This window comes from Cervus elaphus, chromosome X (assembly GCF_910594005.1).
Source record: "Cervus elaphus chromosome X, mCerEla1.1, whole genome shotgun sequence".
Lineage (NCBI taxonomy): Eukaryota > Metazoa > Chordata > Mammalia > Artiodactyla > Cervidae > Cervus > Cervus elaphus.
The window spans coordinates 47,612,276-47,631,280 of record NC_057848.1 but is presented as its reverse complement, the minus strand read 5'-3'; the positions used below and the strand labels follow the sequence as shown (position 1 = coordinate 47,631,280).

Sequence of the window (19,005 nt, the reverse complement as noted above, 5' to 3'; positions counted from 1 at the left end):
TCTGCAGAAGTTTCTGCTGCAACTCCCTATCTTAAATGGGCCAAAGACCTCATCTCTTTTCCCTTTGTGGAGACAGATACCCAAGCCCCTAGTCATTACTGGATATAATAACCCCTCTAGGCTGCCAGAGGGTTGACTTACATGCTTACATGTTTGTATGTTAGCATCTTCTTTGCATCTGGCATTTGAGAATTTCTCTTTCTCGTGAGCTAAGACAGGCAATTTTAAAAATTGTTATATTCAACATTTCTAAAGGTTTATGTTGAGGTGGTTTAAGGATAGCCTAGTCTGTCTGCCATTTTGCTGATGCTGTTCATCCAGTCCTACTACTTTTCAGGAAATCATCAGAATAATGATACTCCTCTGTGTCTAAAATTTATAGTTGTATAAAGCAATGTATGCAAAATGTTTGCCTCTAATTGCTTCAGTCAGCTCTGGTTTGATTGCCTTTGACCTATTTAGCTCCCTAATCTTAGAAAGGCCCTTTCATTTCAGCTTTTAGTGTCTTGAGGGAAGCCATTAAGGGGAATATAATTACAATATCAAGTTCACTACAAGAACTAAATTTTAAAATTCAGATTATCAATCAGAGATGCAGAATCAAGATATACAATGTTGGCACTAATTCAAGATTAACCTACTTGAGCTACTATTTTTTAGGATAAGTCCCCCTTTTTTTGGTATTTTCTCGGTCCTGGAATTTTCTCACAATCTGGTGATCCCACACACAGTTTTCTATTCACTCTTCCACCCAGTCCAACCTGGCTTTACAACTACTACTTTATTAATGCAGCTCTTCCTAAAGTTGCCAACAATTTCCATATTGGTAAATCTAATGGGTACTTCTCTGCCCATTGACCTCTAAGCACTATTTTACATGTAGCTGAAACCTCTAGGTGGCATTTTGGGCACTCCAAGGAGCTCCAGTTCTTTATGTTTCAGCTCAGAAAGAATTCAGTGAGAGGCAATGTGATATCTAAGGAGTAATTTATTAGTCTAGGACCCTTGTGAGACTTGCAAGTAGGTGAGCAAGAGGATGCCTCACCCTGAAAACTTAGTGGGCCACAGTTTTATAGTCAAAAGAAAAATGGAGGGGGAAGACTACCTTCTTCCTCATTCTTGAATAGACATCACACTTCCATCATCAGTTTCTCCTCAATGTTTGGTGAGGGAGTATTCTTGTCCCTACCTAGTCAAGCCAGGACTATCATGGTGCTATGGAAATGAGCAAAAAGGCAGTAACATATGCTAAAAATGGTAAATCATCTCAAGTTTTAGTAAATGTCACCTTTTTCCATATATTTTTGTTTTTAGTGCATGCAGAGGAGCATGTCCTAGAAATCATTAACTTACTGAACTCACTAGACAGGATGTGGGTCTCATGCCACCATTATTTTATTATTTGGGGGCATGTCACATGCTTCTGTTGCATTGTTTTATTGTTAAGCAAGCCTGGTTGGTTTTGTGGTTTAGCAAACCTACTTTCTTGAGTGATCATTAACTTTATGGAGTTAAATTAATAGGGTCTCCCATACTTTTTTCTTTACTTACAATCCCCTAGTGGGGTTAACTACTTAATTACCTACTTTATCCCCTTACTCTATCCCCATCATAACTACCCCCTTTTTCTTAAAATATTGTCCTCTTTTGGCTTTAGCTGCTTCGAACCCACCTGCAGTGCAGGGGATGTGAATTCAATCTCTGAGTCGGGAAGATCCACTGAAGAAGGAACTGGCAATCCACTCCAGTATTCTTGCCTGGGAAACCCCATGGACACAGAAGCCTGGTGGGCTACAGTCCATGGAGTTGCAAGAATTGGACATGAGTTAGTGACTACCATACCACAATCTACTGAATTTCCTCCTATCACTCACTATCCTCTCCTTCCCAGTCTGCTTTGATGGCCCCTCTTTTTCTATTTTATCTTTAAATAATGGAACTCCAAAGAACTCATTCTTTAGAGGATATCATGATGTCTCAAGCGTAGATGCTAAATACCACCTATTTGCCAATGGTTGCCAGTTTCACATCTATTGCTTGGTCCTATCAAATTCATATATCTTACTGCTTAACTGATATTTTCATTTGGCTATCTCTATGTCATCTCAAAGTTAATTTGTTTGATCTTTCATCTTTTCCCATTTTGTTAGTGGCAGCATTATCCACCCCTTTGTTTATGCCAATACTTGTATGTTTTCCTTTTCCTTCATTTCCTATATCCACTCTTAAGGAATTCATATTGGTTCTACTTCCAAGGTATATCTCAAACTGTCCAATGGCCCTGTAGTGTATAAATATTACTTCCATTGTGTAGTTACACAAGCAGAGATTAAGAAAACATGTTACTGTTTGCCTAACTGTACACAGATTTTATGCAGAAGAATTCTTTTTCCAAGTCCATTACTCTTTCTATGATACCTTGACCCTCAAAGAATACTTGTGAATGAATTAGTGAATATATGGACCCAGATAGTAATAAAACTCACTTGGATTCCAGAATATTCTCTTTTTCATTCACCCCAAACCAATGGCATTCTTTTGACAGGCTTTTATCTCCTTTCTGCCCCTCCAGCAAGGGAGTTTCATCAAGAAACAGTCAAACCAAACTTTTATTTTGGCTTTCTACTGTCATGATTTTATATATTCAGTGTGCCTCAAAAAACAAGTCAATGAAAAAAAAAAAAAAAGAAAAAAAAAATAAGTCAATGAGGCAGGAGAGAGAAACTGGAAAGAACTGGTAATACATATTAATTACATTGGCTAAATATTGAATGACATTTTGAGATAAGAAGATGTATAATAATCAATCAAGAGTCATTCCAAATACTTAAAATAAATGCAAACATTGTTAGTATGATCAGGGAAACCAGTTGATTACTATCATTGGCAGCTTTACCTCTTGTGTACTATGAATTGTATTAGAAAGTTATCACCTTTCTGATTGTAAAACCTGTCTTCCCAAATGAAGTTAGGATAGTAACTAACTATTTACTATGTTAGTAACTAACTGTTTACTATTTACACATATTTTACTATGTGTGTTTTCCCCAGTGATTTCTTACAGCGACACAAAAATCTCTGCAACAAAATTTCTGTGGCCCTACTGAATTTTGAGTGAAAACCACCTGACATTTGTTTGCCACTGACTTCATTTTTGAGCCTTGAATGCTATTTTCATTTTTTGGACTCCTCAAAAGCAATATGATTTAGAGTTTATTTTATACCTAGAGACTTAATTACCTTTTTTAATAGAATTCTTTGTACATTCACTCACATGCTAGAAGTCTTTGTGACCTTTTGAATATAGGTATAGACTGAAATTTTGGTCATTGTAATGTGTTTTTGAAAGAGCAGACTTTGGTTGTAATAAAATATGTAAATATATCTTCTTTAAATTCCCCACAGAGCTGTGTACCATGGAGTGTGGTAGCCACGGAGTCTGTTCAAGGGGAATTTGCCAATGTGAAGAAGGTTGGGTTGGACCAACGTGTGAAGAACGCTCCTGTCATTCTCACTGTGCTGAGCATGGCCAGTGCAAAGATGGAAAGTGTGAGTGCAGCCCTGGATGGGAGGGCGACCACTGCACAATCGGTAAGTACTTGAAACAAAGTACACTGGAGTAACTGAGAAAGTACCGCAGTCTAACAAGTCAGTCACCTGGGTTTTTGTAGACTTTGAGATGGGAGGAGAGAAGTAGGAGGGTTGTCCATAAGTTTGAAAGTTTCCTTAACTAGGAGGTTTCCTGTTTCGAGGATAATATTTTATTTACTTCTGTGCCATTTTCTTTTTCGTTACTTTGGTATTCTTTGTATTTTCTGCTTTCAAGTGTTTTGAGTTATTAAATGAAAGATGATACATTAGAATAGTGTCATTAGTTAATAAGAGAAGTGCTTTTGTTGTAAAGGTAGCATTCACTGGCCATTTTTCCTTTTGAAAAGTATGAATTGTTTGGGTTGAAAGTACTTAGATTGCCTCTAAGTCCCATTTCATTAAATGGGACTACTTTATCCACGGCCATTCAATATCATTAAGGGCTATCTTTAATGCGTAAGGCAGACACTCCTGACCTACCATCAAAAGAACATCTGTGTTGAATTGTTTATTGGGTAGTATAGATACTTTGTAAGAAAGCATCCATTCTCATCCCTCCTCACCAATTTCACAAATTTTTAGGATACTGCCTGGGAGAACAGTCTGTGGGTATGAAAAAGTCTATGTGATAGTTAATGTATCATGTGGTCTTCACACCATAAAAAAACACTAATTAATGTTTCAATTATAAAATACTCAGTTTTTCAAAAAAAAAATATATATATATATAGCCCTTGACACATACATGTATCTGCCACAAAGGTTTCCCGTGTATAGAGAGGGACAAGTACGATTCCCATTGTTCGGCTAAGGAAAGTGGGTCACACTATGTTCAGTGTCATTCTATGAACCCACAGAAAATTTATAAGCAAGCGTGAGCCTCCGGATACCCGGTTCATTGTTTGTGAGCTCTTTTACCCCACTAGACTAGACTACAGCTTTCATTTCTAGGTGAAAGTATTTTGTTATAATGGTTGGAACCTTCCAAAGTAATGTATAATATATATAACATATAATTTTAATAAACTGTATTATTACTCTACTAAAGGTACAGTTAGTCTTGTTCTATGACTGTGGAAAATATTTAAAATTCATTAAAAAGGTGGTGAGGGGTGAGATTCAGATGCAGCTTAAGTAATTACATTCCTGCACTAGAGTAAGTTTATTGCCTTCACCTAGGAGGATTCAAATATTGCGATGATTACCAAAGTGGTTACTCCAGAACCCCCTTCTAAAGATATTAGTAATAAGAAGTTCAAGCTAGTGCTCTTTCCTGAAAGTTACTACTGAAATATAAAAATGCAGTTCTTATACTTTTAGCGAAATGTGACACATTTTTAGGAAGCCTAATAGAGTTCCTTGCAGAAAAGCCATTAATATCTTTCCCAAAGAAAATATTATTCTCAAACTACACAGGCCAGTGTACCAACTTTTGAGCTGCAGGCATTTCGGTGTTCTGTTTTCTGTCCTCCTCCCAGGCAACAGATGGTAACCATTAGTACTTGTTGTATAGCTTTGGTCTCCCAGAAATTCATTCCATCACTCTTTTCCCCCTTTTAGCTCACTACTTAGATGCTGTCCGAGGTAAGCTTGTTCTCTCTAGTTTTATAAGAGAAAATTATTTTAAACAGAGAATATGCATGTGGGAAAGAAATTGTTGGTGGGTTTTGGTGGTGGGGGATGTTATTGTTTTTAATTTTGGCAGTCTTAAGTGTGATATTGCCAGGTTCATGCTATAATAGACTTAAAAGTAATTTGCTTTCCCAATATCAATGTGGTTTTTTTTGCCATAGATCATTAAGCAGTTTTAAGAATTATTTGTCTTTATGTTGAGTTGTGTGTGTGTGTGTGTGTGTGTGTGTGTGTGTGTGTGTCTGTTTATATTGACAGAGAAGTAATTATTAAATAAACTAGGTTTAGGTAGACAGCTGAACTTTTTATTTAACATAACAATATAGCTTTATGTCCATGTACAGTATCCTTACAAGGGCAGAATTATTCCCCTGTTAGTACCTCATCATCCATCCCCCCAGGGATCTGCCTTTGATGGAGACTACAAGAGTTTTTCTGTCAGATACCCTGGTGCCTTTCATTACCTCAGCCTCAGAAGGTTGAAAATTTCCCATTCAAATTATGCCTAGTTTCTCTTTTTCCTTTGTATGTGCCTGAGACTGGAACTAGATAAATTTCTTGATCTTATACATGTTCATCCTATACTATTTTGTGATGAACATATATATATATATATATATATATATATATAATCTTCATATTTTTTAACAGCCATCTGTCATTTTTTTTCTTCCTCTGTTGTTGATAGTTGCTAGAAAAACCATTTGTAAGAAATACTGGCTTGCTTCTACAGATTAAAAACAGCATTCTTTTGTTTTTTATACTTCTGGAATTTTCTTTCAAATACAGAAAATGAAAAGAGCATCCACTGGACTATCTAGATCTTGTAAAATCTAGATCTTGTCCTGCATTGCTACTGGAGAAATTTCCAGAAGTAATATGCCTTTATTTCTCTCCCTGTTCATCTGCCCAGTGAGCACTTGGGACATGCAGAGTTGTCCTTGGGGATAGCCTATCTCTGAACCACTGGTACAGAGAGTAGGTCATCCCTGAGAAACTAAATGTCTAAACAGAGAGTGTCATTAGTGTTTGTGGTTAGGGTTACCAATGGATAGAAGTCATTTAAGCATAACGATTTCCTCTTGACTATATTTATTAAGTTATCCCTAGAATTCTGAAAGTCCAAATTTGCCATGCATGAATTCCACAAATATTTGTTGAGCACTGACAACAGGTATACTATTATGCTAGTTTCTGAGAGAAATACCAGATAAGTAAAAAAAAAATCAATCCTTAGCTCTCAGATCAATAATAATCTTGATGAGAAAAGCTGAAATGATGTAAAGCAAGTGCAGCATACTTCTAAGACACCATATGGGCAATTAATGGTATGACCTGAATTGTATACCGACATACCTAAGTCCTGAAGCAACATATCACTAGGGAAAAATCAGCGCAAAGTGGCAGTAGTTAGGAGAAGTGTCTCTTCCTAGAGATGGCTGTCTTTTCCCACCTTTTTCACATGACTGGATACAATATCATCCATCCAGTTTTGATTGAAATGAAGAGATACCTTTTTTGAAAAGAAACAAAACGCATTTCTTGTCCCCATCATAGTTTTTATCCTATCTGAATCAGAGGTTGGGAATTGGGGTTAGCATTAATAATGTTTAATTGGCTCTCTAAGGAAAAGCACAGCAGAGTAAGGAATAACAAGCTCTCTAGGAAGGTGGTATAAGCAAGCAAGCCCCTCTTCCATTTATTTAACACCTCATCTCAGCATCTCACCAGATGATTCGGTTTTTCCCTATGGGCAGATAGATCATCGTTGGCCAATCCCATGCTGGTTCTCTGAATGTGTTGCTCACTGCTGTCTTTTCAGATGGCTGCCCGGGGCTCTGCTTTGGAAACGGGCGGTGTACCCTGGATCAAAATGGTTGGCACTGTGTGTGTCAAGTGGGTTGGAGTGGGACAGGCTGCAATGTTGTCATGGAAATGCTTTGTGGAGATAACCTGGACAATGATGGAGGTGAGTCATTTATTAAATGTTCACATAAGAAAGGAATATCCCAGCCTCTAGCATAGTGATGACCAATCTGGCCAAAAGGGGAAGTTAGGAATCCTTGGTTTAAACAATATAAGGTCACACTATGTTTTGAATCTCAATTCATCGAACATTTACTGTAACCAGGCAATACTCCAAACTCTTTGTATGAATTGTATGTAATTTCATGTTCACAATAAAGCTATAAGGTATAGGTAATATTTTCCCTATTAAATAGAAAGACTGATGCTTGGAGTGAAAATGGTAAGTGACTGTTCCAAGATCACAAAGCTCAAAAGTGACAGAACCAAGGTTCCAATTCAAGGCTATATGACTTCACTTTCTCTTTTCTTAATTGTTACAACCATGCTACCTCCCATACCTATGGCATTTATTATGCTATATAAAATCCATGTGCCAATGTCTAAACTGTCAGATGCTGGTGTAGCTTGTACTACATGCACTATGAGGTACTTTTCTTTATTCTTGGTTATTTAGGGCTCCCTCTTGTGTCTTTACCTTTTAGTAGCACTTTATATCTTTCAAAGGACATGGCATCAAGACAATTCACAGTAGAAATTTTATATTTAATTCAAGAGCTGCACATGTTTTAAAAAGCCATATGTGGCTCTGAGGTCTCAGGGTAACCACTTCTATTTTAGGCTAGCAAACAAAGTCATCTAATACATTGTACAACCAGCCTCAAAACAACCCAGATCACTTCTGAATGAGCCTAAAACCATAAATCCTCGCTTTCCTCTTACTTTCTAATCAAGAAAACATGAAATTGACAGGAAAAAAATTATTTCTAATTTCTGTATATTAACTTAAAATGAAGTAGGTTATTAAATTGAACTCCTCAAGGTTTCTACTTGTGCCTAGACAATTGCATACCTTGTCATTTGAGCACGTAGGGCTTAAAACAATAAGGTTGCGATCATCATTTAAGCACAAAATTGGACATAAAAGTGTCCTCTTTTATTGTTCTAGCTAACAGTTTGCCTCGGAAAGTTATAAGACCTTATGAATTTTAAGTAGAAGCAACTTTCTCATTGAGAGCACAGGGCTTTGAAGTCAGAATTTCTGGATTCAAATATGAGCTCTGCTATGTACTTCTAGCTGTTGGGTTTGGGAATAGTTTCTTTCTATCTCTGTGCTTCAATTTCCTTATCTTCAAAATGGGGCTTATAATAACAACTGTCTAATAGGGTTGTTATAAGTATTAAACAAGATAATTCATGTGAGCTACTTGAGAGATGATAAACTCTCACCAATCACCACTCTGTCAACACACATTTACACACACACACACCAAGGATAACAGACCATTTTCTGAAGAGACTGTTCCTTCCTCTCCAAATTGAAATTTTTGTTTGGGAGGCCAGAGTGAGATTTTCAATTAAATGGTACACTGATCAACTATTAAGTTGCCTTTTATGGTTCACCAAGACTCATCCTCTTTTTCAAGACTCATCCTCTACACCCATCATTCTCAGTCCATCGTTTAAGTTCCAACTCAAGGTGTATCTCCCATGATGCCTGACCTCCACCACCCTAGTCTACCATGGTGTTTATCATATGCACCATACAATCCAGCACTTAATTATATCCTGTCTATATTGTTTTCTTGTTACATATTAAGTGTGACCCAGAGTCTATTTTTTTATGTTTGTTTTTGGCCACGCCACCCAGCATGTAGGATCCTAGTTCCCCAACCAGGGATCAAACCCATACCTGCTGCATTGGAAATGCAGAGTCTTAACCACTGGACCACCAAGGAAGTCCCAGAATCCATAGTTTGGTGCCAAATATAATTACTAATAATATTATCTCACTTGTATTATGTTTACAATGTACAAGGCACTGTGCTGAGTCCTTTATGTGAATTATTTCACCTAATCTCCATGAGGTGGAAACTACTATTAACTCTACTGTACAAATTAGGAAACTGAGGCACCGAGAAGTTAAATAAAATGCTCAAGATCATATAGAAAGTAAATGATAGAGCCAGAGTATGAACCTAGGTGGTCTGCTTATTTACAAAAAGGATTGAAGGTGTAGTAATAGAAATTTCTCAATTGATATATTGATTCAAATGATATGCTCAGAAAATACTTTAACAACCTATGCAAGTAAAATTTCTGACTCAGTGTTGAGCCACAATAAGTTTCCTTTCTTAATAATGTACAGCTTTATTTAAAAAAAATAATTGAATGTTTAATTATCAAGCATTTTTTGTGGCCTCAAGTTTACCTCAAGGGAGTCAAAAATGTTTAATGAATGGATCAATTAAATAGTAATGAAATAATGGATTGTCAAATTTCAATAGCTGTGGTATATATAGATACAAAAGGTATAGTTGTTGCTGAATCTGTTTTGACCTATGAACATTTCTTTAAAAGTGTGCATCTATGTGAGAATCAAAAATGAAAGACCCAATGTGACTTTAGCATATTTTTATGATTGTCTCTTTAGGGCGTAGGAGAGGGAGGCTCCTTGGTAGGATTAAGATGATACTGATGACAAATAAATATTCAGCTCTTCCTTGAGATGGAAAGATAGATTAAATAGCTGGATTAAATAGCCTCTGAAAGACCCATGACTAAAATTTTGGACAATAAATGTGTTTTTATACTGTTTAAGTAACACCCCTAAGAATACATTAAATGCCCTTCATTTGTTGGTCTCAGTTTTCCAACTATCCAGAATGGCAGGGTTCATTTCCAGCCATCCAGAATGATTGGATATGCCTTATGATTAATATTTGCATACTTGTTTTTACATGTAGGTGTGTGAGTTTTAATTAAATCAGAAAGTACCAACTGAACGTTTTGGGGAGAAAAATATGGTCCTTATTTTTTTTAATGTTAATTCTTAAGAAATCTTCCCTATCCAAAAAAAAAAATTACAACAACTTTCAAGCAGTTGCTTCAAGTAGCTGCTATCTCATTACTCCATATCGTTGCTGATACTTAAAGAATAGTATTTGGTTTTTTTGCATTGCAATCAGCTTTGAATACTCATTAGTATTACTGCTACTTCCTGCAGCTTTGACTTTAGTTACACTCTGATTCAGTGCATTGTGACTCTTAGTAGCTAATTGGGCTGCATTGAATATGTGGGTGTCACAGGTCTCAGAGCTACCTTAGAACTCCTTGAACAGTAAAAACAGAACGAAGAACACTAGGATTTTTTTTCCCATTAATTTTTATTAGTTGGAGGCTAATTACTTTACAATATTGTAGTGGTTTTTGTCATGCATTGACATGAATCAAAAAAAAAGAAAACTCTCTTTTGCATTGTACATATATGAACTAATTACCACAGAAATCACAAATCTATGTCTTAACCTCATGTATCCCTTTAGTCAACAAGCACACAGCATGTGCACCATCTTGTGCTTTTGAAAGAGGAGACTTAACCTTACGGTAACCACATTGTCATGTGTCAATCATGTGTCTTGCTTTGTTGTTGTTGTTCAGTCACCCAGTCATGTCCAACTCTTTGCAACCCCATGGACTACAGCATGCCAGGCCTTCCTGTCGTTCACCATCTCCCAGTTTGCCCAAGTTCATGTCCATTGCATCAGTGATGCCATCCAGCCATCTCATTCTCTGATGCCCTCTCCTCCTCCTACCCTCAATCTTTCCAGGCATCAGGGACTTTTAAAATGAGTCGGCTGTTCGCATCAGGTGACCAAAATACTTCATCTTCAGCATCAGTCCTTCCAGTGAATATTCAGGGTTGATTTCCCTTAAGTTTGACTGGTTTGATCTCCTTGCAGTCCAAGGGACTTTCAGGAGTCTTCTCCAGCACCATAGTTTGAAGGCATCAATTCTTTGACATTCTGCCTTCTTTATGGTCATGCTCTCACAACCGTATATGACCACTTGACTGTACAGACCTTTGTCAACAGAGTAATGTCCTGCTTTTCAACACACTGTCTAGGTTTGTCATAGCTTTCCTGCCAAAAAGCAATCATCTCCTTATTTCATGGCTGTAGTCACTGTCCACAGTGATTTTGGAGCCCAAGAAGAGGAAATCTGTCACTGCTTCCACCTTTTCCTCTTCTATTTGCTGTGAAGTAATGGGACTGGATGCCATGATCTTAGTTTTTTTAATATTTAGTTTTAAGCTGGCTCTTTCACTGTCCTCCTTTACCCTCATCAAGAGGCTCTTTAGTTCCTCTTTGCTTTCTGCCATTAGACTGGCATCATCTGCATATCTGAGGTTGTTGATGTTTCTCCCACATATCTTGATTCCAACTTGTAATTTATCCAGTCCTACATTTCTCATGATGTAGTCAGCATACAGGTTAAACAAACAGGGTGACCGCAGACAGCACTGTGGTACTCCTTTCTCAATCTTGAACCAGTCAGTTGTTCCATACAGGGTTCTAACTGTTGCTTCCTGACCTGCATATAGGTTTCTCAGGAGACAGGTAAGATGGTCTGGTATTCCCGTCTCTTTAAGAGCTTTCCACAGTTTGTTATGATCTACACAGTCAAAGGTTTTAGCATAGTTGATGAAACAGAGGTAGATGTTTTTCTAGAATTCCCTTGTTTTCTCTATGATCCTGTGAATGTTGGCAATTTGATCTCTGGCTCCTCTGCCTTTTCTAAACCTAGCTTGGACATCTGGAAGTTCTCAGTTTGCATAATGCTGAAGCCTAGCATGCAAGATTTTAAGCATGACCTTACTAGCATGGGTGCTTAGTCGCTCAGTCATGTCCGACTCTTGGTGACCCCATGGAGTGTAGCCAGCCAGAGTCCTCCATCCATGGGAGTTCTCCAGGCAAGAGTACTGGAGTGGATTGCCAGGCCCTCCTCTACTAGCATGGGAGATGAGTGCAATTGTTCAATGGTTTGACCATCCTTTAGTACTTACCCTTCTTGGGAATGGGCTTCCCTGGTGGCTCAGATGGTAAAGCGTCTGTCTGCAATGCTGGAGACCCGGGTTCAATCCCTGAGTCGGGAAGATCCCCTGGAGAAGGAAATGTCAACCCACTCCAGTATTCTTGTCTGGAAAATCCCATGGACAGAGGAGCCTGGTAGGCTACAGTTCGTGGGGTTGCAAAGAGTCGGACACGACTGAGCAACTTTACTTTACTTCTCGGGAATTGGGATGAGGATTGACCTTTTCCAGTCCTTTGGCCACTGCCAGGTCTTCCAGATTTGCTGACCTATTGAGTGTAACACCTTGATGGCATCATCCTTTATGGTTTTGAATACCTCTACCAGAATTCCATCTGAAGAAATATGTGTGCCTGAAGATCTATGTGTGCCTGAAGAACTATGGATGGAGGTCCATAATATTGTACAGGAGGCAGTGAACAAAATTATCCCAAAGAAAAAGAAAAGCAAAAAGGCATCATGGCCTTCCATCATGGCCGTGTGGTTATCCAAGGAGGCTTTATAAATAGATGAGGAAAGAAGAGAAGCAAAAAACAAGGGAGAAGGGGAAAGCTACATCCAACTAAACACAGAGTTCCAAAGAATAGCAAGGAGAGGCAAGATGGCCTTCTTCAATGAACAGTGCATAAAACTAGAGGAAAACAACAGAAGTGGAAAGGCTAGAGATCTCCTCAGGAAAATTGGAGATATCAAGGGAATATTTTGCCCAAAGGTGGGCACAATAAAGGGCAGAAATTGTAGAGACCTAGTAAATGCTGAAGAGATCAAGAAGAGATAGAAAGAATACACTGAAGTACTGTACAAAAAAAAGATCTTAATGAACCAGATCACTATGATGGTGTGGTCAGTCACATAGAGCCAGACATTCTGGAGTGTGAAGTCAGGTGGGCCTTAGGAAGCACTGCTGTTAATAAAGCTAGTGTCCTTGTTTAGGATTTGGAAAATGTAATCACTGTATATTACAGGCTCGTATGAATTGACATGAGAAAAGAAGTTTAGACATTGTATTAAATGAATCAGAATAGCTAAAACAAAGAATAGTGAGAACAAGCTAGAACTATCATATGTTAAAGAATAATTTTAAACTATGATAATTAAAACAAAGTGGTACTAATGTAAGAGTAGACAGACCAGTACAACCAAATAAAAGCTCAGGAACACACCCCAGTACAAGTATTTACTATATGATAAAACCAGCATCAGAAGTCAGTGGGGAAATGAAGCATTATGAAATAAGTGGGGCTGAGTGAAATATGCAAGTGACACCACCCTTATGGCCGAAAGTAAAGAAGAACTAAAGAGCCTCTTAATGAAAGTGAAAGAGGAGAGTGAAAAAGTTGGCTTAAAGCTCAACATTCAGAAAACTAAGATCATGGCATCCGGTCCCATCGTTTGATAGCAAATAGATGAGGAAACAGTGGAAACAGTGGCTGACTTTATTTTGGGGGGCTCCAAAATCACTGCAGATGGTGACTGCAGCCATGATATTAAAAGACGCTTGCTCCTTGGTCTTCCCAGTGCACCCAACCTAGACAGCATATTAAAAAGCAGAGACATTACTTTGCCAACAAAGGTCCATCTAGTCAAGGCTATGGTTTTTCCAGTAGTCATGTATGGATGTGAGAGTTGGACTATAAAGAAAGCTGAGCACCAAAAAATTGATGCTTTTGAACTGTGGTGTTGGAGAAGACTCTTGAGAGTCCCTTGAACTGCAAGGAGATCCAACCAGTCCATCCTAAAGGAGATCAGTCCTGGGTGTTCATTGGAAGGACTGATGTTGAAGCTGAAACTCCAATCCTTTGGCCACCTGATGCAAAGAGCTGACTCATTTGAAAAGACCCTGATGCTGGGAAAGATTGAGGGCAGGAGGAGAAGGGGACGACAGAGGATGAGATGGTTGGATGGCATCACCGACTCAATGGACATGGGTTTGAGCAAGCTCTGGGAGTTGGTGATGGACAGGGAGGCCTGGAGTGTTGCAGTTCATGGGGTCGCAAAGAGTCAGACATGACTGAGCGACTGAACTGAACTGAGACAACTTATTAAGGGAAAAAACTTAGATTTTCAATTTATGCCATATTCCAAAAGAATAAAATATATAGAAATACTCAAGCTGATTAATGAGTTGAAAGTAAAAGAAAACTCAAACACAATTGGAAGAAAGTATAGGTGATAGATCTCAAGATTGGAAAGGACTTCTTAAACATAAAAGCTAGGAAAGAAACCACAACAGGAAAAGAATGATAAATTGGACTTCATAAAATTTTCAAATTTCTTTATATTCTTTGGCTGAGTTTATAGATCATTCAACATCTATTTGGAGATCTCAAAACCTGCATCGTCTGATATGGTAGCCACTAGCCACATGTGACTATTTAAATATAATTGAAATAGCCTTAAAAATCTCATTTCTCAGCTGCACTAGCCACATCTCAATTGCTCAGTGGTCACATGAGGCTAGTGATTACTGTGTTAGGGCATATCTAGAGCATTCCTATCAATGGCGAAAGTTCTATTGGATAGTGCTGATCCAAATGTTTGTTTCAAGTATTTACCTTTCAGCCCAACATTTCAAATTGGATACCCAATTTTCCATTCATTCATCACTGCCTTGTGCCAAGTATTGTGCTTGACACTAAGGACAAAAAGACAAGTGACTTTCTGCCTTCACGAGTTTATGGTTTACATATTAAACAAGAAACCACACAAATAAGTATATATTTACAATTGTAAAGAATGCCATAAAATTTTTAGAGTGCTATAAACATATATAGCAGAACCTAACCAGGTCTATGTGGCAAGGGAGGCCTGACATGAGTCAGGAGAAGAATGTTCCAGGCCAAGGAAACAACATGTACAAATGCCCTGAGGTGAAACTGTACTAGACTCTTCTAGAAAGTGAAAGATAAGTTATTGTGGCTGGAATACAGTGAGTCAGGGAGAGATTGGTAGGAGGTGAGAATATAAAGGTAGGCACTGGCCAGATTATACAGAACATTGTAAATTTTTAAAGATTATCAGCTATCAAAGATTATTTTATTCACTCAAGTTATAAAGGAAGGAAGGTAATTTTTTATACTGTGGAAAGATTGTCACAGAGGTTAAAAAGATGCATAATAAGAGTGTTTAATCAAAATAGCCTTTTTCCCTCTTATCTTTTAAGTATTTGTCACCTGTTTGTCAAAGTTTTTCTTATATAAACTCTTCCAGTGGGCTATATTCATATTCATTGGTAAAATCAATAAGTTAATTGCCTAAAAGAGAATGATCTTCCAGGAATCATTCTTCATAACAAGTCACCATTCATTAAGGACAAAAGCTATTTGCAAGCCAGTTTAATGATGTAGTGTTTCTAGATCTAGAAATCAACACCATGGGTGAATTATGAACACATATAAGCTCATGGATCAATAAGCCTCATGTTTTGAATGTCACCAGCATGCTGCAGTGTTTAATAAATAGGAAAATGAAATAGAAGGAGCAGTGAATTGATAACATTTGCTCTGTTTAGGGGCCCCTCCATTTACTTTTAAGCTTTGGCTGAGAAAAGAGGCTTGGCATCGGCAGCGTATTCCTCATTTTTTCTTCTGACCATACCCCTCCTCATTTCCAAGGAACTCATTTATTAGAAGATCATCTTAGTTATGAGAACCTAAACTTCTAAGTGACTCCAGATACAAGTGGAAGTTGGAACATCTAAACTCTATAACTCAGTTAACCATTCTATAACTGAATTTGTCACATCATCCATCAACTAAGGCTAATAATACTTGACATCTTCCTGCTTGTGGTGAGAATGAGTGAGAATGTTTGAAGTAGGGCTTTCCTGGTGGCTCAGATGGCAAAGAATCTGCCTGCAGTGCAGGAGACTTGGGTTCAATCCCTGAGTTGGGAAGATCCCCTAGAGAAGAGAATGGTTACCCACTCCAATATCCTTGCCTGGAGAATTCCATGGACAGAGGAGTCTGGAGGGCTATAGTCCATGGGGTTGCAAAGAGTCGGACATGATGAGCAACTAACACTTTCACCTTTTTTCACTTTCAATATAAAGTGGGTAATAAAGGTGTGGTGTCAATGAAGAATGCATCTATAACCTACATATTTTGATGTATTAGTTGAACATTTATTAATTTCTAGGTACGTTTATAAGTGTCCTATAAATAGGACTTTTAGGACATCTATTTATTCATCCAATAAATATTTATTGAATGCTTACTTGGACTCAGGCACTGTTCTAGTCATTGAGGAAATAGCAATGAATAAAGAAGACTAAATCCTTGTTTCATGGATCTTATATTCTAGTTATGAGAGGCAGACAATAAACCCCCTAATTTTTTAAACAGTATGATAGAAGCTGGTAAGTGTTATGGAGAAATTTTTAAGCAGGTTAAAACAAGATAAGAATGTGCAACAGAGGTGGACTTTCAAATATTGTGGTCAGAAGAAGCCTCACAGAGAAGGTGGCATTTGAGTAAAGAATTAAATGAAGTAAGGAGTGGGCCGTATTGACATTGGAGAGAAGAAGTTTCCAGGCATAGAAATAGTGGTGAAAGGAGTTGTGGGATACGGTAATGGAAAGGAGGTAAGGTAAGAGAGGTAAGAGAGAGATGGTGGAGAACCAGACTGTGAGAAAGTAGGTCTTTGTCAGAACACTGGCTTTTATTCTGAGCAATGTGGAAGCCATTGATGGCAGGTGGGGAGGACGTGAACATTAGTGGAATATATACAATTTACTTTCCTGATGCGGAAAAAGTAAGTGTATAGGTTATAGCAATAACAATGATACAGGCGGTTACAATGCAAATGCCCTTGAACCTCTCCCACTTTCTTTTTACTAATGCAGCAGAATACTAAGGTAAAAGTCAGCCTGAGTAAATGAAAAAAGATGAATTATAGACTATTTCCAAAGGAAATACAATCATATTACCTTTCATGCTTATAAGAGCAACTGTGAAGCTACCAGGATTGCCTAGTAGAGGACTTGCTTTAGTAAATATTTATGAATGATTCGAAATTAATCCATTGTTTGTAGGTTCCTAAATGTCTGAGACGATTCTGTTCAACTGAATCATTGGAATGATCAGCCCTTCAATTTCCTTTTCATTGTTAATTTGCTTGGCAGATCCTCTATTCTATATGCACTGAAAAGGTTAAGCTTCAGTCTAGCCCCTGTCCAAATGATAACAAATTCTGAACTTGTGAAATTCAATGAATAAAGATTTACTGTAGCATTAGTGTCCATTTAGAGCCACATAGATTCCTACCTATCTGACAACCTAACGAAGCAGAGTTCACAAAATGAACAAGTTCTAATGAACTGAATATGCTACAGAGAAGTTAATTGCCCTCTGGTCAGTGATAAGGCAACTTGAAAAGAAGTGGGTCTGAACATTTTAAGCTGCCACTGCAAACCATTGACATCTACCCCTAGGACTCTGTCCCTGGACTCTTTGTTGTCTGTACAGTCTAGAATTTGGTTAATGACAATAGCTAAGTAACATTTCTTGAGAGTGCTAGCTACTAAACCCTAAGCACTGTGCTGATATGATCATGATAGCGTGTGATGATCCTCACAACAGCTCCCTGCTCATCCCATCTAACAGATGAGGAAACTGAGAATCCAGGAGTTGCACTGATTTTTAAATGGCAAAGTCAAGGTTAGACCAAAGTTGTCTGATTCTTTCACCTTAACCTCTTCATGTATTCTAAATACTACATTAAGGGACTTCCCTGGTGGTCTAGTGGCTATGACTCTGTGCTCCCAATGCAGGGGGCCTGGGTTTGATCCCTGGTCAGGGAACTAGATCCCACAGGCCATAACTAAAAGATCCTGCATGTCTCAATGAAGACTGGAGATCCCACGTACCACAACCAGGACCTGGCACAGTCAGCTAAATAAATGTTTTTAAAATAGCTTAAAAAAATTAATAAAATAGCTAAATATCACATTAGTCAGGCACTTGGAGGTCTTACACCTAGGCCACTAGTACTAGTAATACTTCTTGGATGATGATGTCAGGCATGTTATTTGTAGTCAGAACACTGGGTATTAATATGACTCCCAAATTTCTTCCAACCACATTGTGGCTTCCCCTCATTTATTTGTGAAATGGAGATAAGAATGTCTACCAGACAGGGTTGTCACAGGGATTTAGTTAAAATAATACACAAGGGAGTACCTAGTGCCATACCTGATACATATTAACTAAACTGTGCTGTTTCTGCTGCTGTTTTGTGACTAACTTGTATCCGATTCTTTGTGACCCTGTGGACTGCAACCCTCCAGGCTCCTCTGTCCATGGGATTTCCCAGGGAAGAATACTGGAATGGGTTGCCATTTCCTTCTCCAGGGGATCTTCCTGACCCAGGGATCTAACCCATGTTTCCTGCATTGTGGGCAGATTCTTTACCACTGAGCCACCTGGAAGGCTGTTAACTAATCTATGCATGCATGCATGTGTGCGTACTGAGTCACTTCAGTCATGTCCAACTCTTTGCAACCCTATAGACTGTAGCCCAGTAGGCTCCTCTGTCCATGGGATTCTCCAGGCAAGAATACTAGAGTGGGTTGCCATGCCTTCCTCCAGGGGGCCTTTCCCACCCAGGGATGGAACCCCCATCTCTAGTGTCTCCTGCATTAGAGACATTAGTAAAGAACCACTAGTGCCACCTGGAAAGCCCCTAACTAATCTATACATGTTGCCAAATCCTTTTGGATAGCCTACCATGAACTAGCTGTCCCTTTTCATCAAAGTGATAATATGGGTGCTGTCCCTAAGAGGATATACATTTGGAAATTCATTTTAAGGATTAGGAAAATATGGGTTTTCCCTATATCGTTCATATTCCCTTATTCAATCCGGCTTTCAACCAAGGGCATGCATC

The 19,005-nt window shown here is 38.3% G+C and overlaps 1 protein-coding gene across 2 annotated transcripts in view; it reads left to right on the top strand.

Moving 5' to 3' along the window:
• The window catches only part of TENM1 (teneurin transmembrane protein 1), an 882,499-nt gene that overhangs the window by 676,103 nt on the left and 187,391 nt on the right, over positions 1 to 19,005 (top strand). For both annotated transcript variants that reach the window (XM_043896987.1, XM_043896986.1), the window contains 3 exons: positions 3,406 to 3,591; positions 5,152 to 5,175; positions 7,046 to 7,192. In XM_043896987.1, the coding sequence (XP_043752922.1) occupies positions 3,406 to 3,591; positions 5,152 to 5,175; positions 7,046 to 7,192 (357 nt within the window). The remainder of the gene's footprint in view (positions 1 to 3,405; positions 3,592 to 5,151; positions 5,176 to 7,045; positions 7,193 to 19,005) is intronic.